Here is a 24836-nt window from a genome sequence, read left to right on the forward strand (position 1 = left end):
CCTGAACTCAGCTATGCTGTTGGCTGGGATACTCCCCCTTGACCTCAGAATACTCGAAGTTTCGAGATTATATGGGATCAAGAAGGGGGTGTCGCACCCAGCGTTGGGAGACAGGGAGGTGGAAAGAATGGCTCCGGCGATTGAGGACCCACATCCGGCAGAGCAGGAAGGGCTGGGGTTCGGGCTGGTGGACGAGGACTCGTATTCTGACGTGGCTGATAGCCACGTACATAGGATCTACACGGACGGCAGCAAGATTGAGGGTCGAGTCGGAGCCGCCCTTTCCGTATGGGAGGGGGAGGCCGAGACGAAGGCCGTCAAGCTTGCTTTGCCGCCGTATTGCACCGTCTACCAGGCCGAACTTCTAGCGCTCCAAAGAGCAGTAGATAGAGCCTGCAAGAGTGGAGTGCCGAAGGTCGGCATCTTCAGCGACTCCAGATCGGCCCTCCAGGCCGTCACACTCGGTTCCCCCCACCCCCTTGCTGTGCAAACAAGGGCGGCCCTCCGAAAAGCTGCTTCGCAGAGGCGGGAGGTCGCTCTGTTTTGGATTAAGGCGCACGCAGGGCTAAGGGGGAACGAAAGAGTTGACCAATTAGCCAAGGAGGCCGCTCTGGGGTCGAAGAGGAAACCCGACTACGATCTGTGTCCTGTTTCATTCGTCAAGCGTATCTTGAGACAGGATACGATCGGGGAATGGGACAGGAGATACGATGTGGGGGAGACGGCTGGAGGCACGAATCTCTTTTTCCCAAGCGCTGCTGCTGCATACAAAATAGTTCGGAAAATAAACATCACTCACCACACCACACAAGCACTGACTGGACACGGTGGATTCGCCTTCTACTTGAACAGATTCAAGCTGAAGGAGAATCCATCGTGTCTGTGTCAGCCCGGAGTCGACGAGACGGTTTCTCACCTGTTGCTCGAGTGTCCGATTTTTGCAAGAGATAGATATGTTATTGAGCAAAAATTGGGCATCGCGATGACGGGTGAGAATCTGCCCGCGGCCCTGGGGGATAAAATGAGAACTGAATTTTTGGAATTTTGCGAAAGAATTGTGAGGGTGGTGAATAAACGAAATTGTGATAAGCTACTGTGATATTAGGGTTAAGTTTTATAAGTGTTGTGCCGTATTGTTTTATTGTTTTTATAAATTTCATTGTAATGTTTTTAATTTATGTAGGTTTTAAATGCAATATTTAATTTTAGTATTTTATTTGTAAATTTTAAACTGTATTAATTTATTATATTTTATTTTTCCCATTGCAATGTTTTAATTAATGTAAGTTTTTAAAAGTAATATTTAATTATGTAATTTTTATGTTTTAGTATTAATTTGGAAAATTGTAAATTATTAACTTGTATTTTTTTACTTAAAATTGTATTATTTAGGCCTAATTGTTAATAAAAAATTCTTGGTATTTATTTGATTGAAAGCAAAATAAACATCTCTGGACAATATTCCAGAGGAAAGCATACAACACCCTGAGATGGCGGGTGCTTTTTAAAAAAAAAAAAAAAAAAAAAAAAAAAAACCTAACCTAACCTAACCTAACCTAACCTAACCTAACCTAACCTAACCTAACCTAACCTAACCTAACCTAACCTAACCTAACCTAACCTAACCTAACCTAACCTAACCTAACCTAACCTAACCTAACCTAACCTAACCTAACCTAACCTAACCTAACCTAACCTAACCTAACCTAACCTAACCTAACCTAACCTAACCTAACCTAACCTAACCTTTAATTCTTTTTTTTATTCCATTCGAAGATTTAACCACACAAAAAAAATCAAGCATCTAGCGCAATAATTCACGTCACCATAAAAAAAATATTCAATAAGATTGTGTTTCTATTTTGATCGTTGTGGATGTAATATGCTGAGACTCCACCTCCTCATGCGTCAGTCTGGTAGTTAAAATAATGTGTGTAATTATCAATATTTAATTCTAAAGCTTGCGTATCAGAATTTATCCAAGTTTTAATAATTAGAATTACGTGAATAGGTTTTATTAATGAGCTCAGGATACATTTTACTTCATCTAGTTTACCTTTTTTTCTTATGCTTCGAGCATTGAAGTATATTATAAATCTAAGCCTGGATCAGCAAAAATTACATACTATTTTGTTATTTACAAACACTTTCCTCGCTACACAATTACAACCCCGCACATTATTGATTGAAAAGCACCCTTATCGCTGACAGCGTTCATGTTACTAAGTTCAAGTAAACTGAAAAGGTGGATAAGGTTTACTGAATAAGTATAGAAAAATTCTGGAATTTTTTTTTATTATTTTAAAGACACACACAGGTATTAGCCTAATAGTATTGCGTGGTATTATAGAAGTAGTAGCCACTTGGCCGGCTCAACGTCAGAAGAAAAGCGCGAACGATCGTTCCGAGGCGTGCAGGGCTTGGAGCTGCCGGGGCGGGGCGGCTTCCCGGAGCTTGGTAGTCGGTCGGCCGGTGGCTTCGGACGGACGCAAGGGTTTGTGGGAACCGGACATGACTGTTCTTTCGAGGAGGAATCCTTTTTCTTATTAGGTCCGTGAGAATCTGTTTTCTTTGTACACGCAGATATTTTTTTCTGAATATTTCTAATAGACAACCACGTTTCACTCCTGTTTCCCTGTGACTTAACACAATGTGGAGCCAACTCAGCTGACGACATTGAGTTGTGCTCACGGTTGGTACGGTCGAAATCTAAAGTGACGCGAACTTTGACGGCCTCTGTGTCTGATGGCACTCGCAATTCGATTGAGCCTGAATTTGATGGATCAGATTTCCGTTCACCACATGGTTCTCTTACTACTCGCCCTTGTCCAGACTCTTTTAGCTTCTTCTTTTCTTCCAGAATTAGATTTAATTTGTCAATGCTTGATTTTTTTCCTATATCTGATTCAGTTTCTGCCTTGTTTGCTGAGCTCGTGGATGATTTGGTAACACAAGCAGACGTCGAAACACTGCAGTGGAGCTTTCGCTGTTGGTTATTGTGGAGGCTTTTTGATCGTTGCCGTAATCTTTCTGCAAGATTAGGTTCCTTGCAACGCGTCGGGCCTGATGCTAGCGTAGGTGGAGATATGCACCAATTTTCTGATTTGTTGCATTTTTGTCGTGGACATGATGGATTTGATTTTTTTTTAAAGCTTAAGTTATTAATAAGTTTCGACGTTATGCTTTCTTTAAATTGATCGGTCCCAGTATTTTCTTTAGACTTGCTGCGATCTATTTCAACAATGACGCGCGGCCGATGAGAGCAAGGGTCTAGATTACCCCTAGATTTTATTTCACAACCCTCAGAAGACATAAGCTTTATGGGCAGCGGCGGTGGAGACGTACGGTTCGGTCCGCAGACCTGCTTGTCACATTCGATATTGGATTTGGAGAACATATAATCTTGTCCATCGGTGGCTCGCGCGCACTGTCGCTCGGCTGCCAGGCAGTAGGAGGCGGGCGGAGGGCGGGGCGCGGGGGCGCGCTCGCTCGCCTCGCACTCGTAGTCCTCGCGCCGCGCCCGCTCAGCGAGCGCGAGGCGCTGCGCTACATGATCCAGTTCTGAACCACATTTACTCATAGTTGATCTGCATGTTTTCTCAGTATGTATCGTCGTATTCTGCCATGAAATAAATTGATTAAGTACAATTATAATTATTACATAACTATTTTAAACTTAACACTAAATAACCATATTATAGGATTTTTTGAATTAGACCATATTATTTAAATAGGACCCAGAGGTGTGAAAATCAGCTATCAAATAAAAAAAAATAATTCAAAGTCGGTTCACTCGGACGATTGTTCGGAGGTAACAATGTTATTACAATTCTATACGAGCGACTTTCAATTTAAGTATTTTTTATTGTTTCTAGAAGATATATTTGTATTTATTGACACATTACGGTCGTCGATATCGTAGCGTTATCACAGCTGAGAGGACAGGAGGGGCGGGGCGGCGGGCAGGGCGGGCGCTGGCCGACCGGCGGCGCGCAGCACGTGACGCGCAGGGCGCGCGGGCAGGCGCGCACGGGCCGGCGGCACGGCGGCGCGGCGCGCGGCTCGCACGGCGCGCACGGCTCCATCGGCTGAGGCATACAAGAATCGCGCGTCATCCGCTCCTGCGACTTTAATCTCCACTGATTTGCATTTAGGACGCGTTTCTGAAATAAAAAAATTATTATTAAAAAAACAAAATACCCGACTGCACACTAAAAAAAGAGTAAAACAAGCCCCGCAATAATATTGATCAATCAATTAATGCTAAAAACTAATTATGTAATACCGTTTAAACAATACCTATATATTAAAATACACTACAATATGTGTTCGTAATCGATAGTTAAATAAACAGAAACTTATTTTGAATACAAATTTACTGAATATAATTTATAAATGTTGATGGAAAGCATCGCAGGCGGGGACCAACAGAGGCTTATTTATAGTCATTTCGGTTGTGCACCATTTAGCAGAATTTTCGTTGGTGGCGGTCAAGGTGGTCCCCGCCTGCGATGCTTTCCATCAACATTTATAAATTATATTCAGTAAATTTGTATTCAAAATAAGTTTCTATTTATTTAACTATCGATTACGAACACATATTGTAGTGTATTTTAATATAGGTATTGTTTAAACGGTATTACATAATTAGTTTTTAGCATTTGATTGATCAATATTATTGCGGGGCTTGTTTTACTCTTTTTTTAGTGTGCAGTCGGGTATTTTGTTTTTTTAATAATAATTTTTTTATTTATAACTTTTTAGCTGTTTTTATTTAACGAAAATGTTGTAGATGTAGAAGACTATGTATATGTAAGTACCATTTTAAATTATTTCGACGACATTTGGCTTTAGATTACGAGTGATGTTACTCCGCAACATAACCGCACCGCGCCGCGCGCCGCATGCCAGGCCACGCCCTATCTTTTTGCTTGCTAACGCATGAGTTGCTTTGCGTTGACGCAGAATTAACATGTTCCCGTGGGAATTTTGAGAAAAAACGTATCCTATATTAATTACTCCCGTGATTGAAATGAATCTAATGATACCGCATACATATTTTTTTAAAGGGAAATTTAGAAAAAATATTATTATGTCTTTATCCCGTGGGACTTTTAGGATAAAATGTATCCTATGACACTCCCGTAATCAAGACAAATCTAACGATACCTCATACATCAAAATCCATCAAGCCGTTTAGGCTACAGGTGGTCACAAAGGAAAAGACATACATACATACTTACATACACTCGAAAAACATTACCCTCCTTCTTTGGCAGTCGGGTAAAAAATATTAAATATCAAGGATTAAACCCAAACTTTCGTCCAAATGACTTTCTTGTAATAGGTACTACTATATAATAACTTGTATAAAAAATGGGTTTGCTGGAAAAATCCTGGACATGATATTTTTAATTAATTATTAAAAAATCATTTTTTTAATTAATTGCAGTATTGAGTAAAAAGAAATTATAATAGACTTGATGCTTGAAGTATGAAACATACAGAATGTGCAGTCATAGAGTTTTCTAATATTTACCTGGACAAATTGCTAGGTTGGCAGGTATGTATTGAATAGGTACAAATCGGTAATAGTAATTAGTAATTACGTTCACTTGATGGGGTAATAGAAAAAAAAATTGGTTGTCTGTAAAGTCGGTTAACTGACGATAATTGAACGTGACAACGTCCGATTGTGCTTCTTTGTCGCTCGTTCCGCGCTCTCGCTCGGACTTCAAGCCTTACATGGAACGCCTCAGATGAGTCAGAGCGAGGTAACGCCGCAGGAGTCATGTTTTTTCGTGCGTGCAGCCGGCTTTATCGAATTATAAGACGTTGTCACGTCAAAAAAATATTATCAGCATGAGCGCAGTTTTATTATCTCGATACTGCAAAATTAAAAAAAAGGTTTTTTAAATAATTAATTAAAAGAATCCTGTCCAGGATTTTTCCAGCAAACCCATTTAGAATACATTTTTTATTACACATAATATTATATATAAGTGATTTCGACTGATTATGAATTTTCAGAGATATTATAAGTAGAACCTACCTGTTGCCGTTGGTAATAAGTAAAATAAATAAATTAGAAGGTTTTCACTTAAACTCAAAAAATTATACTGTAAGTAAGTGTAGTCAATAATGTACGTAATTTATTTACTTTCACCTTACAAAACATTACAGATATAGACACAAATACTCCTAGGTATATAATATATATCTAATCAACAAAAAATATCGCTATTCAAAAACAAGACTTTGGTATCGCTTCAAAAGTTCATTATTGAGCGTTTCCTAAACCTGAAAATGATTTTACTTGAGAAAGCTACATCTTTACCGCGAATCACATTATGAGGAATGTCAAGAAAGTCAAGATGTAAAAATGTACGTATCTAGTGAACAGCTTAGACTACGAAACATAATACCAAAACTCATGCTCGCACGCCAAGACGCTCGCGCCGCCGAGCCACACTGGCGGGCGGCGCGTAGAGTGCGTGCGCTGCAGAGTGCAGTGTATGTGGGTATTTGTGTCGTCCGTGTCTCCGGGGTGGCCAGGAAGTGCGAAACAGTTAACAGATAGCATTTTTGAAAATACCAACTGGCGCCGCGAATGATCACTTGACGTTGCAAACCAAGCTTTAATGCTGCTCAAATATTTGTTGTATTCTCAAACCTTACTCAAATCGATTCTCGATCCAGAAACGCGCCTCTAGTCTTTACATACGTATTTATTATTATCTATAAATATTACGAAGCATTAATTTATATTTCCTATGAATCAAATGTTATTATTTTTGTGAATTATACATAATATTATCATGTAGGTAATTATTTTTTTTATAGAAGTTAAAACTTACGATTTTGAGAATATGTGTAAAAGTCCGATATTTCGTCTGAATTAGCGCCATACCCGTGTGTATCGATAATGTTTCAGATTGAACACTAATTAGGATGGTTACGAGGAATCTAGGTGGTTCAATTTATTTTAAAACTGGCCATTGACAAAATCTATAATGATATCTTTTTAGGACGAACAAAAAAAAAATATTTTCAAAATTATTTATTGAATGTACATACAAAAGTTTTACTCTAAATTAATTATTTCACAGGGCTCGATATCCTCCACTTCTGGTACCCAGCTGCGCCATACCTGTAAACTGAATCATTTTTGAATCGTTCAATACAATCTATATGAAGAGTGTACTTAAAAATAAAACTGACATGAACAGCGTCACTGGTGAGGGCGAGCAGCTCGCGCAGCGCGTCGGCGGCGGCGGGCGCGGGCAGCAGCGCCAGCAGGGCGCAGCCGGAGCGGCCGTGCTGCAGCCCGCGCGCCACGCGCTGCGCCGCGCGCGCTGTCCACACGCACACCTCATCGCTGCCGTCACCCAAGGGTCTACGTTCAATTTAGCTAAGAATTACTTATTAAGAATTACTCATTTCATTTTGTTATTATTTCCATAAGAAAAAATACATGTTAAACCTAGAAGAGAAGAAATTTTAGGACCATCACAATTCTTAGGTACATATTTTAGAGGTAGGTACTATTATATTATATTTGACGATGAACAATCGTCTCACCTAAGTAAAAACATACTTTTTAGAGCAGCTGCATAATATTATAACGAAAGAAGATGAACATAGACTTTTTTGTAATCGTTTTCATCATCATATTTTATAGGCCGAAGAGCTGGAACGTCACCACATTTACACATTGCACTTGTGTAATGACTGTGAATTCGCGTGCGGCGTGACGTCATTGGTACCTACTGACGTCGTAATTTAAACAAAGACGTTATACTACTTACTATATTTGACGAGATATTAAAGCATATTGCGCGCTTCCTTGCACTTACGGGCCTTATGGGCAGCTATTGATATATTAAGAAGAGCTGGAACGTCAACACATTTACACATTGCACATGTTAGGCCGGGAGATACTGACACAAAAATTCGGGTCATTTGTAACAGGATGGCGGTCTAGAAGGGTCTTAGTACGCAATGACAAAAAGAAAAATGATGGTCAGAACGCTGGTACCGGCGGACTACATCTTTTTTATGGGCTATCGGTAAATTCTAAAATTTTTGTGTTACAAATCGTTTGACTTTCGCTATTTATACGACGAGTTCGACTAACGCCCACGCGACTAGTCCGCCGGTACCAGCGTTCTGACCATCATTTTTCTTTTAGTCATTGCGTAATAAGACCTCTGTAGAACCGCCATTCTGTTACAAATGACCCGAAATTTTGTGTCAGTAACTCCCGGCCTATGTATGTGTCATATTTTGCAATTGTTTATAAATACAGGGTGATGTAATTGGTGTAGTACGAATATCTAAAAATCTATGAAGAATTTTGTGATACAGTAAATGGAAGAAATATAGACTATTTTACAGTATTTAATAAAATCATTTAATTTTTTGTTCATTTTCATTAGAAATGTCAATTTTTCTCACCAAGGTGGAAATTTGGATGATAAGGATCTTGTTAGAAAAATATAAATTTTGACTAAAATCGGCATTTTTTTTTTCAAAAATCAAATTACTAATTAATAATCAGAGTTATCACATTATTAAAAAAAATAAGCCAAACTATACACAATTTTTACTTGATGCAATCCTCAAAGATCATGGACATAGTGTATTGCGCCTTCCACCATACCATCCAGAACTCAACCCAATAGAGTTACTATGGGGCATAATTAAAGGGAAAGTAGCATCACAAAATGTGAACTTTAACTTGAAAACTGTGGAAGAATTATTTAGAAAGGAAGCAAATGCCATATTAGTCTGGATATGTTTAGTGACGTTTGGAGAAAGACGCGAGAACATGAGGAAAAATATATTCAATTAGAACCAAAAGTAGATAATTACACTGACTCATTTACTGACGGCGAGTTCTTCGAGCGATGAAAGTTTCAGTGAAGTAGAAGATTACGATTAGGTATGATTAAATAGATTCTTCTTCTTCTCTATAGATACTGCTCTCTGAATTGGTGGTAAATGTTAAAACTGTTAAACTGCTAAGACGATTCAAAAGTGCTTCTAGAAGAAGTCTAATTGTATAAATGTTTGAGTTTGAGTTTAAAACCAATAGTGTGAAAATTATACAATAAACATGTAACACATATTTGTTAGCGCGTATTGGTAGGTATTACGTACGTACTACAAATATCATAATAATATTTCTTAGATATCTTTACTCGACTAAAGTCAGGACAAGACTGCTCCGCAACTGCAGAAGACGTCCGTTCTTTAAATCATTATCAAAACAACCATCCGTGTGTTGGAGTGAGCGCACGTGTTATTTGTATTGTTTTTATGACCTGACATTTAATTATTATTTGATAATTGATTGATTATTAATACTTTTATCCAATTGATTATTATTAGAATAAATAATTAACTTCATCAATTGATTTACTTTTAAAGTATAATTTTACACGTAAATTATGAGAGCTTTCATAATTATATTTGCATAATATATTTATCTACAACGCACCCATTTTACAATTCAAGTCTAAAATGAAACTAGAGTCGCATTTATTTTTGAACATACTGTAAGTGAAATTGCATAAGTGTGAGTACTGTGAACATGCCAGCTTTCCTTAATTGACCTATATAGTGATGTTCAATTTTTCCTATCGATGTTTAGTTCGATATATTTTACTTTTATCCAATTGATTATTATCAGAATAGATCATCAATATTAGGTATTGATTTACTTTTAAATTATATTTTTACAGTTAATCATTAATTATTTTTGAACTTACTGTATAATGAAATCGCAAGTGTGAGTACTGTGAACGCGCCAGGTTACGTTAATCGGCCTATATTATTATCAAGTGTATAATATTGTATATCATTGATCAAGACGTGTAAAATGTACATTGTACGTTAACAAAAAAATATTTATTTGTTTGAATTATGTGACATACCTATAGAATTCACACTGTTTCATAATAATATTATAATAGTCCTCATAATCAATTGACTTAATTTTTGGAAGCAAAAGCTAATTTATCTGAAAACAATGTGAGCCATCAAGGGACGCCTGGCATATATCTACCACCACGGCATACGTCGTCACTCCAGAAATTGGTTTTATGTGCGCCTATTTTTCACATCAATACAATAATGTGTAGACACATTTTAATTTTAATTTAAACACTGATACGATGAACAGTAATATGATATTTACGCTGCAATGTAGTCATCGCTAACGGCGGGTTGCACGCGGTAGAGCGGCGCGGCGCGGCGCGGCACGGGGAGGTGCAGCACGCGGCGCAGTGCCGGCAGCGACACGCACGTCAGCCCAGCCGTGCTGCTCACCCACACGCAGGCACCCCTGAATCAGACAAAATTATTTTTTTATTTCTATTGCGTCTTGTTTATTCCTACCATTTTCTGCGTCATTTGTCACTAGAAAGTGATTACTTTCTTTCTAAGTCGTGGATCTTTGTTCGCATTGTCCATTTGATATATCCTATTGTACAATTGAATCGATCGTAGTTTACGTGGGGTGAGAGACGATCCCCAACACGGTCCCTGCGAGCGGGCAGAGGGCGGCGGGTGGCGTGCAGAGCGCGCGCACGGCGGCCTCGGGCAGGTCCTGCGGCGGCGAGTCGGCGCGCTCCCGCCGCAGCCGCACGCGCTCGCGCAGCTCCTCGCGCACGCGGATGGGCGGCACGCGCAGCTGCGCCGGCACGCTCCAGCCGCGCAGCGCCCGCGCCTGCCCGGGCACCCCGCCTGGACACCCGCCCGCCGCTATCAGCATTCTCACTGACTGACTGCGATCATCCTGCCAACATGGTTTTCATGATGAGAGATGGTTGTCTGGTTTGTGTAGATACTCATACTACACAAAGACGACAACCGTCGCATTTGTTAGACATGTCTATCTAGGGGACATGAATTAAATACATAACTCGAAGAAGAATACATACTTTACAATAAGCATGACTTTATTTCGTTAGTAAATTTAACTTTAACAATGATAATGCAATTTTTCTAACTGCTCGCAGATGTCATGGCGTCGTCCTGACGTCAAGCCTAGGTAAAGTGTCTCTATGCATAGCTCAAAGAAAATACAAATTATTTAATTAATTCGTGTTACAGAAATGAATTTCAAAGTTTATGAGACGTGGTGGTTTATTTTATCTTTAAAATTTAAATTATTCCATAATAGAGCGGTTAAGTAAAAAAGCTAAAGTTTATAAGACATGATGTGCATTGTGCAGTAGGTACTGCAGCGTGAATCCACATAAATAAGACTGCCCTACTAAGTTTTTGCAATGTTTCATAAAAGAAAATAATTTTTTAAAGCTTTTATAAAGCTCGCGCGGACAAACTCAAACGACGTAATTTGGATAATATGTATATACATTTTCCCTTAAAAACACTAAATCGATCATTTATTATATATGATGATTGATCATTTATCGATTATATTTTAGTGTCGACATGCCTATAATAATTATGATAATATCATTAATTGGTCCAAACTGATCCTCACTTTACGAAGGCAGCGAAAGTAAGCCGCTTGAGGCATATTGTCTTCGCACTCGCCTTCTTCCATATTTTCTTCTTCTACTGACGCATATTTTTCGTCAAGATTAAAAGGAGCATCTGCAATAAGAATATGTCTAAAAATAATTTCAAGACTCATTGTAATAAGCCGATATGTTCCTCTAATACTAAAAATTACCAAAATCTACTCACGTGATGTTAGCGGCAGCTTCATTATAAATTCGTAGCAGAGGCATTACAACTCCAGCGTGTTCGGAGTACGTCTCCTGTGAGAAATAATAAAACATGTGATATCAGTGGAAGTATATTATAACAAAAAGTAGTCAAAATGTTATTATAACATGATAAGAAATACTTGCGCAGCGGCATTAAGCCACACCGTGGTGCACGCCTGGCCCGGCCCGAGCAGCTGCACGCGCAGCGTCAAGAAGCTGTCGTCGTCCATCCAGCAGCAGGACGTGCCCGCAGAGCAGGCGGCTCTACATATTATTTTTCCACGAAAATCGTCTAAGAACAAGTATTTAATGTAAGACTTCATATTTATGCATAATATAATTCTTATATAATATACATTGACATGACTTTTGTAGGGATTCGGCGACTAATATATTATTATGTTTGTTAAATAAACTCGTGCCCACGTGCCACTACGCGCTCGCCCCGTCGCTCCCGTGCTTCTTCGCGCCCAATTCTAATTGTATAATAGTGTACAAGTTAGTTATACCGACGTCGAACACGAGAACTTCCCAGCGGTCGGCCAGCAGCATGGCGCCGGCGGCTAGCAGACGCGGCGCGCGCGGGGCCCACTGCACGCTGCACGCCTCGCGCCACTCCGCGCTCGCCACGCCACTCCAGTGCTCGCGCCAATGCCCCATCTCTCCCGCGCTACTGCGCGCCCAAATCTAATCAAACATTTAAATCTTCTGTATCGGTACACACTATAAAACGAAGTTGCTTGCTGCTTTCCGTTCATCGTCCCTATGTATGCTCAGATCTTTAAAATTACTCAACGGATTCTGTTGCAGTATTTTTAATACATAGAGCAATTCTCGAGGAAAGATGAGGAAGTGTATAATTTGTTTAGTGTATGACTGTTACCGATAGGTGTCCGTCTTCGGCTAGAATAGCGAGGCGTGTGTCGCTGGAGTCGAGGGCCATGTGCACGAGCGGGGCGCCGGCAGCGGGCGCGAGGCTCTCGCTGCGTTCCCACCGGGCCATTGACAGCATACCCTCGTATACCCAGTTCCATGACGCCCATGATTCTGAAATATAAATTTGAATACGCGCTATTGCTATGGATTTTTTTCATTATTATAAAAAGAGTAATATAATGACAAAAATATTGAAGCAGGGATAGGGGCAGTTTACATGATTGGGAGAGTGAGGGATCAGTTTTTTTTTGTTCTAAATTGTAATATTACTTGTAGCGTTAAAAATAATAATTATGTTAATTTATTTTTAGCTTTAGAGTGCCATTTTTGACGTCTCCAAATTTCGGGTTTGGGTCGGTTTTAAGTTTTAATAAGAATAGATTACGCTTCGAGCAATCGGGTCGAGCATCGGGCGGGACAAGTGTGTCGCGGTTAGCGCGCGCGGTGTCGGCGAGCGCGCGCAGGAGGCGCGGCCCGGCGCGCGGCAGCAGCGCGCGGCGCCACAGCGGGCCCGCGCGGGCCGCGCACCGCCACGCGCGACACACGCCGCCGCAGCACAGCAGCTCGCGCGGCGCCAGTCTCTCGAACACACAATCCAAAGCAACGCGAGTGCACCCGGCCTCGCCCTGCCAGGGGTTGTTAGCGAGCTTCGATCTATCCGCGAACATTTTGTAAGACGATCCTCTCTGACACTGTTCTTATTGCGTACGCGCGGAAGAAAGCGCACGCGTGTGGCGCTGATCTATTTTGGTCGCGGTGCCGGTTCACGTTTCTCGCGTTAAAATACGGCGATATCGACAATTTTTTATATACTCACTTAGCATTCTGGAGAAATGGAATCGATGATCAATTAATAATATAAACCAAATAATATATATTATGTATAATTGAACTATATTATTTGGTGAACATTCGAAAGCAAAAAATTTACTTATGTGATATGTTTAGTATTTTATCATTTTGCAATGATATTCATATAGAAAAATAAAAATTAGTACCTAAGTCTATCAAGTATGGTTAAAAAATTAGAGTGACTGCAAACAGTAGGGTAATTTTAAAATTGGATATTTTATTAATTACTTACTGCAATTACAATGTAGTGCACTAAATAGTGACTAGATGGCTTATTAGTTTCCTACTAATATTATAAATGCGAAAGTTTGTGAGGATGTGTGTGTGTGTGTGTGTGTTTGTGTTTGTGTTTGTTACTCTTTCACGCAAATACTACTGAACCGATTACAATGAAATTTAGCACACATATAGAGGGTAACTTGGTTAACACATAGGATAGGTTTCATCCCGGAAATCCCACGGGAACGGGAACTATGCGGGATTTTCTTTCAAAACGCGGGCGAAGCTGCGGGCGGAGAGCTAGTATTACAATAAGTACAAGTGGTGGGATAACATTATATTATAAGGTTTAAATATTGTATCATTTCATTGTCACATTTTTTTTCGTTAATTTTGTTAAAATATAAACAATTTTATTCCAAATACATACTTGATTTTATTTTTAAATTAATATTTATTACTATTATGCGTAATAGCTTAAGCCGTAAAGTAATAATAACATTTGTTTACAACGTCGTAAATAACATTACGAAATAAGTGAAAACGCGAAGAAATATTATAAGAACGTGCGACGCAACGATGTTATAATATACAGGGTGTCCCCAGAAGTATGGACTATGGATATACTAAAGCCAGGAGGTAGAGGACCTAGAGGGCTATTCAGGCAGAGAGGGCCTTTCTTGGCATTCAATTCTTTTTTTTATTCCATTCAAAAATCTAAGGATAGTAAATGTTACCATGCTGAATAGGCCTATCTTTCAGCTTAGCACACAAAAAAATCAAGCATCTACCGCAATAAGTCACGTCACCATAATTAATAAAAATCTCATCGTACTCGGCAATAGGCGAAAATTAAAAAAAAAACGTCATAGCTCCGAAAATACGAAAAATCGCAACATACATGGGGGCGATTCGGATAGCCTTCTAGGACTTCTACCTTATGGCTTCAATATATCCATACTTATTGGGGCACCCTGTAATGTAGAATAGGAGTCAAGTGGAGCTGGGGGGAGGGGGGGGGGGCTACATGGCGGCGAGCTCCTTCTTGACGGCTTGCATGTAGTCGGCAGTGGCCTCGGCGAGGTCGCGGTCGCCGGCCGCCGGGTCGAAGTCGGACACGGACGTGGCCGGGCTGCCCTCCTCCGCCTGCCGCAGCTTCAGCCGGATCTCCCGCATGCGCGCCTCCAGGATGCGCTCGCGCTTCGCTTCGCGCTCGAATATCTGTTCGTGACACGTTATACTTCACACTTTACTGTTATGAATAATATACAATACATTTATAACTATGGATGCAATACATTGCACTATATTAAGACATAAATTATTATATGACTGAGGTAGTGGGACAGTAGGGAACTTACAGCAGTGAGCAGGACTTTATCGTTTTTGTCCGAGTGCGCCATGTTCTGTGACAGCTCTGTCATGTAGATGTTGCCCTTTCGGCTGCCGCAAGCCGCAAGAGTACCCTTCATACATACGACAAAAATAACATTCATTATAACGTACTTACACCCAATAAATTTTTAGACTTATAATATTTTATAAGAAATTCAAATTTAAATTGTGACGCAACATTATCATCAGTAACTATTTATTATTTTTTTTAAAGCGCTTAACGAGAATCCACGGTTAGTATTCGATTTGCTTGTAATAGTGTTTTTATTATTAAACAATAATAGTGCCGATTTTAAACATTTTCTTTTTATAAAGCTCTTGCCCTCTGGTTGTCCCATTTGAATTTTTTCTAGTTTTGAAAATTTGGAGACTGAATATGTCAACATTATAGGGACAGCGCGCTTACCCCCTCGTGCATGCGCACGCGCAGCAGCGGCTCCTCGCACACCTGCATGGTGAGCACGGGCTCGTGCTGCCGCCGCAGCAGGTCCCACGTTGCCAGCAGCCCGTTCCACTGAGTCACCAGCATCAGTGATAATCTAACGTTTTAACCGTTGTAAGTATGATTATCCAAACATACAACAATTATAAACCGATAAATTAAATTGTCTCCATCAGCTACTTATGCAAGCCTTTTCAGATTTGACACTCATAGAAAAGTTCAAAGTATACTGAGTTCTTATAAAAACTCTCACACGTTAAACTTATAACCTAGTAGGGCTCCAGGTGGCTGCGGTGATCTTGTGGCGGTGAGGAGGAGACCACACCACGGCGGACTCGCGGCAGTCCTCGCTCCACACGCGCACCGTCCAGTCGCCCACCGTTAGAAAGTTTTTCAGGAAGTTTGGGTTGCGCTCCAAGGACCACACGGGGCCAAGATGGGCTTCGAACTAAAAACAAAGAATTCGATAAAGTGTAGAAACTAATATAAATCAGATAATCACTCTTTGCGTTGATTGTATAAGTTAATACAATTATAAACGTTACCTTTGCTGGTAATTTTTCCATTGGCGTTTTCCCTTTTCGATTGCCGCCTATCACAAAGCCGTTTTCAGTTCCGACCATAAAACGCGTGGGGATGGTCGGCTCGTATTCGAGTGTGCTAACTCCATTAGAGTTGGCCATCGATTGGACGTCAAAGGAAGATTTTACAACGTCTATTATCATTTCTTCAGTCGGCTCGCTCATGTTGCGAATATCCCACCACTTGCAGGCGCCGTCTGGGCCGGACGAGAAGAACTCCTGCCCAGACTTGGAATTAATGAAGAGGACATTGCGGACCAGCTCGCGATGCGCCACATGGGGCGCGCACTTGACGCTGGCGTCGCCGTCGTGTCGCCTGTCCCACACTCCCACTTGACCATTTATTAGTCCTCCGGCGAGCATATTTCGATCACGCGGGTTAAATTGCAAGTCTAGGAGCGGGCACGTCGGAGTGAATATAACTTCAGGGTTATTAGCGTTCTCGATGTCCCAAATATAGGACACGACAGAGGAACGCGGGTTGCGATTGAAATCGACATCACAGTAGGTGACAGCAAAGCGCTGGCCCCCATCCGGCTGCCAGCTGATGGAGCCGACGGGACGCGGGCCGCTCGCGTCGCGGTACACGTTCACCGTACGGCAGCTGTTGCGCTCCACGGCCGGCAGCGACGGCATCTCCGCGTAGTACGTGCGATACATATCGATAGCATTATTTTGCATCACGTAGTGGTCCATTCCCTGCCAATATTTTTATATTTAAATATTTATTTATGATACAAAGATGAAAGATACGCAATATGAATAAAAAAAAAGTATTATACAAAATTATAACTAACAGGCGCTAATGACATGACGCAATGGATGTAGTTGTCATCTTTTTCAATTTTTCTTCGATATCGCTGAGTAGCCTCGGGATCCACAACATTAACGTCTTTCGGCCAACCCCCTTCCGCATGGTTTGCACCCGTAGTAGTATATTCTGCCCTGCAATCGGAAACAACTCGATAAATCGATCGTTCGAACGACTGTTTTATTATGACAGAGATAAATCGGGAATATCTTTTCGGGCGACTCCAGTCGAGTCTCGTACCGTATGGTATTGACGTAATGCTCGGAGAAGCAGGGCGTGTTCTGCGTGGCCTGGTGCACGGGGTTGCGTAGGATGTACTGCTTGTGCTCCGCCACGTTGGTGCCGATGGTGTCGCACATCTCGGGGCCCTGCTCGCAGAACAGCGGCTGCCGCCCGAAGTCACAACGCCGTTTCGTGTATGCGTACGCTATTTCCATGATTTTATTACACAATAAAGATATTTTGTAGATTTTATTTATTAGAAAGAAAAATTTAAAGTATCACTTGATCGTTGATAAATTTCAAAATATTGACAGATCATTATCTGTCATGAAAAGTATAATCTTTCAGAAGTTTAATCTAAAATTTGTTTGTATGAAAGTAATATATTTTATACTCCTTGGAGACGGCAATTCAACAATACAATATATTTAAATTAACGTAAGAATAATTCAAACTCAAACATTTACCTACTTATTCAATTAGACTTCTTCTAGCACTTTTGAATCGTCATAACCACAGTCATAACCTATTTTTAACATTTACCACTGATTCGAAAAGCTGTATTTGTGGAGAAGAACCGGCAAGAAACTCTATAGTTGCTCTTTTAAAATAATGATTCAATAATGATGTTTCTAGTCTACATCCTAAAATAACTTAAATATTATATTCGATAGTTTCTATTTTTATTTTATAAAGTCTATCTAGCTGTTTATCTGGGCATTGAAAAATCGGCCCTTAGGCGTACATGATCACAGGAATTACATTAAGTTTATGTTAAAGTCAAAAATACGTCAATAAAATGAAGCACTGACAAAGCTAGACCGAGGCTGTCTTTTGGGTGAAATTGGTCGTGTAAAAAATACACTATGCTGACCATGAACACAGGTAATAGGCTGTACAGGCGCGCAATGTGAAGGAGCCACGACACGATGGTCGCGGACCAGTTCCCGATGTTTAAGCTGGCCACTCTGCTGGCGCGGCAGCTCAGCTCTCCTATAGCCGCCAGAGTTAAGGCAATTATTGTTCTTATGCTTCAATTAGGTACCTATCTAGTTTACATGTTGTGTTGGTTCACAGACGTGCTTTAGCCTGTATTATAATAGTTTGGTAGCTCGTTATTTGTTATTTATCAAAAATGTATCCCCTATAATTATAATAAAAAATATGTGAACTTGTTATTTTTTGATATGATGAATATGTGTTTCATTTTGATATGATTTAGTTGATGTGATACTTGTTTCAAATACGACAAGATCGGGGCTACGACGGGTGGGTCGGTATCGAGATGACGGTGTGTGTGCGCTGCAGACGCTCGCCAAGTCACACCCGCGCTTCGGCACGGAGGTGTGCGTGCGCGTGGCGGAGCTGTTCCGGCGCGGCGAGTGGGCGGCGCGCGCGTGGTCGCTGCGGCTGGCCGGCACGCGCCTGCGCCCGGGGCCGCGCGCGCCGCTGCCGCGCCAGCGGGCCATCGACCTCGGCGGCGACCTCATCGGTGCTTATTCAACATTATGTTATCATTAAAACGAATATACTAAAGTTATTACTCACACAAAAGTGGAGTAATATTTTTTTATTTTTTTTTATTTATCCTTTATTGCTCTTAGATAACTTAAATAATATGATGATAAATTAAAACAAATGGCGGTCTTATCGCTAAATAGCGATTTCTTCCAGACAACCGGAGTACGGAAGGAAATTAGTTAGAGGAGAGGAATAATAGCTAGTACCAATAAATGCAGACAAATTGTAGTAAAGTTTTGTATAATGAGCGAAATGGAAATATAAATATTATACTTATTTTTAAAGCTTTCCTAATCTTTTCGTTTTAGGCGAAATCGTTATATTTACTATGGGGTCACTAATCATAATATTTGAGGTGAATCGACAAGCTGCAATCAAGGAAGTTAAGGTAATAACTCGTTTACTTGGTCTTTAAGTTAAGCACTTTGTATGATGGTACTATTAGGGTGTTTTTTTATTTATTCAATGTACAGCTGTTGTTATACAGAATTGAATCGATCTAAGTCTCTTAAAAATATATTAATAAATGTTTGGTAACGGATACAATTTGTGATAAAAATTAATTTGCTTGCATGTATTAGGCTCTTGATGTGAAATCTGAATGGTTGGCTGTTAAGCTGTCTCTTGAGGAATTGCAAAGGGAGGTGGCACTCCAGCAGCAAGATATCGATAGACTTCATCGTGTGCTTTTGGACCTCACAGCTTCGCCTCCCAGTCCCGCTCCTACCCCACACACTCCATCTGGGTCAAGCGTGTCACACAGATCAAATGTTCACCCACCGCATATTCCGAAAGTTCCCCACAGTTTGCACAAGTCTCTTATCCCCGTCACCCCGCATATTCCGGACGGTGCGCACGCTTCACCTGTACCGCGTCTACAAAATAAACCTCAAAACACTCGTAAGCCACCTCAAGTGCCACCACCACGCGTACCGCATGCTCCACTAGATTCACACACACATCATTCATCACCACGCGACTCGCGTACCTAACTCGCACACACCGCACACATCGCATGATCCGCACGACGCACACACTCCGCAGGCACCACATTGACATGTTCCACAAACTCCACAAATCCCGCCCACTTTATCTCAAAAAAAAAATAGAAACCAATAAAAATTTGACGAACGAACAAAAGCGCGCGGCGCCGCACCGCAATGCACAGCGCGTTGCACTCCACGGTGGCACGGCCCGCCGCGCCGCCAGCGCTTGATGTTAATCATCAAGATGGATGGACTTGCGAGCTGCGGTCGGTATAAATATCAATCACTGTCTCCTAAATTGAATTTGCGTCTTTATAATATTATATTTATTAAGATTTATTATTACTATGTCAATATTATTGCGCCAATTTATTGAAAAAATATATAAAATATATAATACATAGTCTCTCTGTTGTTTTTTATTACTTACTTAACAATGAATGTAAAGGATAGATTTATAATTGATGAAATTCACTTTTGGGTAATTGCGCCACTCTTAATAATCTTCTTAGTATAGTATAAATCTCGTGTCACAATGTTTGTCCTCAATGGACTCCTAAACCACTTAACCGATTATAATAAAATTCGCACACCATGTGCAGTTCGATCCAACTTGAGAGATAGGATAGTTTTTATGAAAAAAAAACGTAAACATGTAGGTACCACGGGCGAAGCCGGGGCGAACCACTAGTATATTATATAAATCTCGTGTCACAATGTTTGTCCTCAATGGACTCCTAAACCATCTAACCGATTATAATAAAATTCGCACGCCACGTGCAGTTCGATCCAACTTGAGAGATAGGATAGGTTTTATCTCGGAAGTCCCACGGGAAAGGGAACTATGCGGGGTTTTCTCTTAAAACGCGGGCGAAGCCGCGGGCAGAAAGCTAGTAATAATATTATCTAGACACGCGACAGCGTGTCAAGCCGAGTTAAAACGAAAAGAACTGGCGAGCAGCAGCCGTGTGTATTTTTACACGAACCATTTGGAGCCACTTTTCACCCCCTTATAACTTGAAAACTATTTAACTTAAACAAACCTACATAATGAGGACCCTAACATAAACAAGAACCTTAAATTTCATAAAATATACAGATTAAACAGTTGCGTTAATATTAATATCCAAAAATCGCAATTTTTAATACTGACTGACTCATAGATATACAGGGTGTAATCGTTAAGTGTGCACAGGCGATTTTTCCGTAAGTATTACAGATAACAAAAAACTTTAAACTGATATCGAAAGTACTTAACCTAATGAGTAAAATGGCCGTATTAATAAATTTTTTTTAAATAAATCGAGAAATATCAAAAAAATTATCTTTAAACCCTCCCATACATTAAGTATGAAATATGAATATCCCATATACATATTTTAATAAGAAAGATTTTAGCTATCTTTTTCTTTTTTTGGTTTTCTGCTTTAATTACTTCGCAAATTTGAAGTGGCCATTTTCCACACTTTTTCCGGATATTTTCCATGCATTTTCCGGACATTACCCAGGCATTTTCCGGGGATTTTCCAGGCATTTTCCACGCTTTTTTCCGGCCCTTTTTACGCATTTTCCGGATATTTTCCAGATATTTTCCAGGCAATTTCCAGGCATTTCCCAGGCATTTTCCAGGCATTTGCCTGACATTTTCCGGGGATTTCCCAGGCATTTTCAAGGGATTTTCCAGATATTTTCCACGCATTTTCCGTATATTTTCCGGGAACTTTCCGGGCATTTCCCAGGCATTTTCCGGGGATTTTCCGGATATTTTACAGGCATTTCCCAGACATTTTCCAGACATTTACCACGCTTTTCCCGGACATTTTCACGCATTTCCCAGGCATTTTCCACGCTTTTTTCGGACATTTCCACGCATATTCCGGATATTTCCCGGGGATTTCCCAGGCATTTTCCGGGAATTTTCCAGATCTTATTGTGCGCTTTTCCCGGACATTTTCTGGATATTTTCCGGGAATGTTCCGGGCATTTCCCACGCATTTTCCGGGGATTTTCTGGGATATGTTAGAAAACTATGGGACAAACATTTTTTTGCAATTTTGTGGACTTTTTTCCCATTTGCAGGCAACATTGTGATTGAGGTTATCTTACACTTAAAAGCTAAAATTACCACGAAATATTAACAATAAGAATGATCAGTTGATAGGAAACAGTCAATTATAATGATTCTGATATTATGTATCTTTATTTAATTGTTTACTTACGAATGAAATGAAATTCCATCGGCGTTTGTTTCCGTGCGGGTGTTATAGCCTAATACGCTGCAACCACCCATAATTATAAGCACTCAGTACACGTAGTACATTCAGAACACTTTTATAATTAACTTCCTAATGTATTTATCACCAAAAAGAACAGTAGACACAAGAAAACTAATCAAAAATCAGATCTGCTTTGTTTGTTTGGCCCAGATTTGACAGTAGGCCATCAAAAAAGTGGCCACGCAGATAAGGACAAAAAAAAAACGGATCTACATCCCCTTCACTCACATAATGTAAGCGTAGCTATCTATCTCTTTTCACCACAGCATTGCAAATCTAGGTGTACTAGATCTGTGAAACAAACCATACAGAGAAACCGCAAGAAAAAAAAAAACGTATTTAAAAAGTATTATATTCATAAAGTAAATCAAATTTGCAGAGTAATTTTCTGTACAAAAAGTAATGATATCCCACCAAAAACATAAATGTAAAAATTGGAGCCGAGTTCAATCTTGGCCAAAAAAAGAAATGAGATCTAAATGTTTGCCAAGTTCTGTAGACAGTCCAGAAATTTATTTACAAAGATGTATTAAGTTCTTAGGTGAACTGAAAAATCCCCATAATCTGATGAGGCTAGTTTTAAATGCTGTTTATATTTTGTGAGGTTCTAAAAACTAGCCAAGTCAAATTATGAGGTTCAATAGGTCATTAGTTGTTTGCTTTGTGAAAATAATTATATTATTCAAATTAAAAAAGTCTTATTTTGGAATAAACGTTGTTCTCTAAGGGAAAATAAAACAATTGATTTTTCAGTGCAGAAATCATACCCAATCACTTCACTCGAGCCTCAAAATTTTAAGCATTCATAGTAACACTTATTCTTTTACAAAAGGCCGTTATTTTAAATACGTGCCGTATAGTTAGCAAATTTGTATCTTTAGATTAATTAAGTTTGTTTGTTTGTCCCACCCATTAAAATATAAAAGCTTAGAATATAGGCATCTTTGTTTGGCCAAAAGCCCGCAAAAATGGTCGAGTCCTCGATTATGAGAGAACTTATAAAATATTCAAAAACATAAAATAATATAAGTAGGTGCATATTAAGTAGTAGGTAAATAGTTTATATTAATTGATAAGAAATGTAATATTAATATAATATAAAGTTTAAACACGTAAAAAGTAAAGTCGTAAAGTAAGCGAATTTTGCTAGGTTAGGGTTTTTTCAAGAAAATTGCAATTTAATTTGTCACCTGTGTGAAGACCCCGGCAGCCCGGCCGGCAAGGGTACGGCGGGTGACGCGTCCCTCGGTCCGCTGCAGGGACCCGGGGCGCCGATATTGAGATGGATTAGATCCTAATCATATTTTGGTATAGACTGAAATCTATATTTGGAAATAGGTAATTATAATATTTTGGTATAGATTGAAAATATCTATATTTGGAAATAGGTAATTATAGGGATAATTTTGACAGTAATATGGGGAAAATATTTAAAATCATATTATAATTATTTAATTGAATACAAAATTGATTGTTTATTAATTATACACATACTTTTTTTAACCGACTTCTAAAAAAGGAGGGGGTTATCAATTCGGCCGGTATATATTACAATATATATATATATAAATACCAACCTGGGCACTAAGTTGATCCAGCCCGACTGCCGTGCATTCCTTACTCCACCTTTTCCCCGATATTACTCGACTCCGGTTGCATAGATCTTGCCCGGAGTGGCAACGGCGCAAATTTTTGGGCGACGTTGCCAAACGTATTCGTGGAGAAGTTGATATACTCAACATTTTTATTGCTAAGATCTCGAACTGAATCGACTCCGTAACGGCCGAAATTCAGAAACCCATAAACACTTGTTGGCTCCGTTTTATATACCAAATCCAAAGTCGTATGTTGATCAGATCCATATATATTATCAAAATTAAAGCTTTATTTGATCCGACAAAACGAAACTGTATATTAAGTAACGTAGATTAATTTTTCGTAAATACTGCAGTATTTGTTGGCTCCGTATACAAACATAGGTAATGTTCCATACATTGCTAAATCCGCCTAGACTAGACGAACTCGACTTCGTAACGGTTCAAATTTTGAAATGCTCAAATACTTCTTGACTCCGTTTTATATACCAAATCATAAGTCGTATGTTGATCTGTTCCATTTATATGCACTTACATGACATTGACATGCGGATATGAAATTAGGGCTACCAAAAAATCTCCTGAGTTTTATGGAAGTTGAAGAAGTCGACCGTAATTCAATTGAAACTTATAGAAAACGTTGTGAAACTAAAAATACGGAACCTTTCGTCATACAGTGACGGTGATAATTCTCAAGTAGTATGCAGCCTACAAATAACAACCTACCTCTTGAATCAGGGCAACTCTTTGGCGAACTCTACACGTAAGATCCATATTGTGATCCGTCAATATTTACTATCGGATTACGATATTTATTGACGTGTAGGGTAGTGTATTGACGGATTACAATACAGGGTTAGTTTTCAATGACCAGCCAAAATTTAAAATTAAGATCTAGATATTAAACCAAAGGTACATTTGAAACATTATTGTTGAATAAAATAAAATAAAAATAAAAGCATTCATTTGAAAATGTCTTAAAAATTGCCTAAATCGTAAACACCGCCAGAATCAATGCACTTGGGTGCGTGCGCGCATCGCCAAATTTATGTGTGTGCTAACTTCTACCTATCTAGGTTGTTGAACTGAATTGTGCTTTTTTAATGTCCACACGTTCGCTTTTTAGTGGTGGACAGGAATGAAATCTAATTTAAAAAAAAAACGTTATTTTTTTTCATTAGATCTAAAATGTTATCGATTCTGAACCATTTCTGAAAATTTGGCCGGTCATTGAAAACTAACCCTGTATATCGCTG

At 39.7% G+C, this 24836-nt stretch overlaps 4 protein-coding genes across 4 annotated transcripts; 1 reads left to right on the forward strand and 3 right to left on the reverse strand.

The window, feature by feature from the left end:
* Positions 1-2278: 2278 nt before the first annotated feature.
* Positions 2279-3966, reverse strand: LOC123706128. Its single transcript, XM_045655290.1, has 2 exons — positions 3906-3966; positions 2279-3619 (listed from the first exon to the last, which is right to left on the reverse strand). Exon 2 carries the CDS (start codon positions 3578-3580, stop codon positions 2345-2347), a length of 1236 nt encoding a protein of 411 aa, XP_045511246.1. The 5' UTR covers positions 3581-3619; positions 3906-3966; the 3' UTR covers positions 2279-2344.
* Positions 3967-7084: 3118 nt separating this feature from the next.
* Positions 7085-13348, reverse strand: LOC123705944. The gene is made up of 10 exons (XM_045655061.1): positions 13066-13348; positions 12628-12791; positions 12254-12431; positions 11885-12036; positions 11722-11795; positions 11516-11645; positions 10518-10801; positions 10202-10348; positions 7222-7396; positions 7085-7150 (listed from the first exon to the last, which is right to left on the reverse strand). The coding sequence occupies exons 1-10, from the start codon at positions 13346-13348 to the stop codon at positions 7085-7087; spliced, it is 1653 nt and encodes a 550-aa protein (XP_045511017.1).
* Positions 13349-14261: 913 nt separating this feature from the next.
* LOC123706447 (dynein axonemal intermediate chain 2-like) lies at positions 14262-17417 on the reverse strand. The gene is made up of 7 exons (XM_045655721.1): positions 17221-17417; positions 16967-17114; positions 16134-16868; positions 15858-16036; positions 15553-15685; positions 15113-15217; positions 14262-14972 (listed from the first exon to the last, which is right to left on the reverse strand). Exons 1-7 carry the CDS (start codon positions 17415-17417, stop codon positions 14775-14777), a joined length of 1695 nt encoding a protein of 564 aa, XP_045511677.1. The 3' UTR covers positions 14262-14774.
* A 1435-nt stretch (positions 17418-18852) lies between these two features.
* On the forward strand, positions 18853-19969 carry LOC123706324 (putative uncharacterized protein DDB_G0291608). The gene is made up of 2 exons (XM_045655528.1): positions 18853-19111; positions 19305-19969. Exons 1-2 carry the CDS (start codon positions 19052-19054, stop codon positions 19713-19715), a joined length of 471 nt encoding a protein of 156 aa, XP_045511484.1. The 5' UTR covers positions 18853-19051; the 3' UTR covers positions 19716-19969.
* Positions 19970-24836: the final 4867 nt, after the last annotated feature.

This window comes from Colias croceus, chromosome 3 (assembly GCF_905220415.1).
Source record: "Colias croceus chromosome 3, ilColCroc2.1".
In the NCBI taxonomy this organism is placed as follows: Eukaryota; Metazoa; Arthropoda; class Insecta; order Lepidoptera; family Pieridae; genus Colias; species Colias croceus.

Bases quoted from the DNA above. Each gene is read 5' to 3' on its own strand.
- LOC123705944 (XM_045655061.1), bottom strand. From the start codon at position 13,348: ATGTTCGCGGATAGATCGAAGCTCGCTAACAACCCCTGGCAGGGCGAG. The intron at 12,037-12,253 runs GTATAACTAACT...ACTTGTTCTTAG, and splicing joins AGTTCTCGTGTTCGACGTCG to ACGATTTTCGTGGAAAAATA. The intron at 7,151-7,221 runs GTCAGTTTTATT...TTCAGTTTACAG, and splicing joins TCACCAGTGACGCTGTTCAT to GTATGGCGCAGCTGGGTACC.
- LOC123706324 (XM_045655528.1), top strand. From the start codon at position 19,052: ATGGGGTCACTAATCATAATATTTGAGGTGAATCGACAAGCTGCAATC. The intron at 19,112-19,304 runs GTAATAACTCGT...TGCATGTATTAG, and splicing joins CTGCAATCAAGGAAGTTAAG to GCTCTTGATGTGAAATCTGA.
- LOC123706128 (XM_045655290.1), bottom strand. From the start codon at position 3,580: ATGAGTAAATGTGGTTCAGAACTGGATCATGTAGCGCAGCGCCTCGCG.
- LOC123706447 (XM_045655721.1), bottom strand. From the start codon at position 17,417: ATGGAAATAGCGTACGCATACACGAAACGGCGTTGTGACTTCGGGCGG. The intron at 17,115-17,220 runs GTACGAGACTCG...TTCCGATTGCAG, and splicing joins CATTACGTCAATACCATACG to GGCAGAATATACTACTACGG. The intron at 15,686-15,857 runs GTTATAAGTTTA...TTAAAACGTTAG, and splicing joins GCCACCTGGAGCCCTACTAG to ATTATCACTGATGCTGGTGA.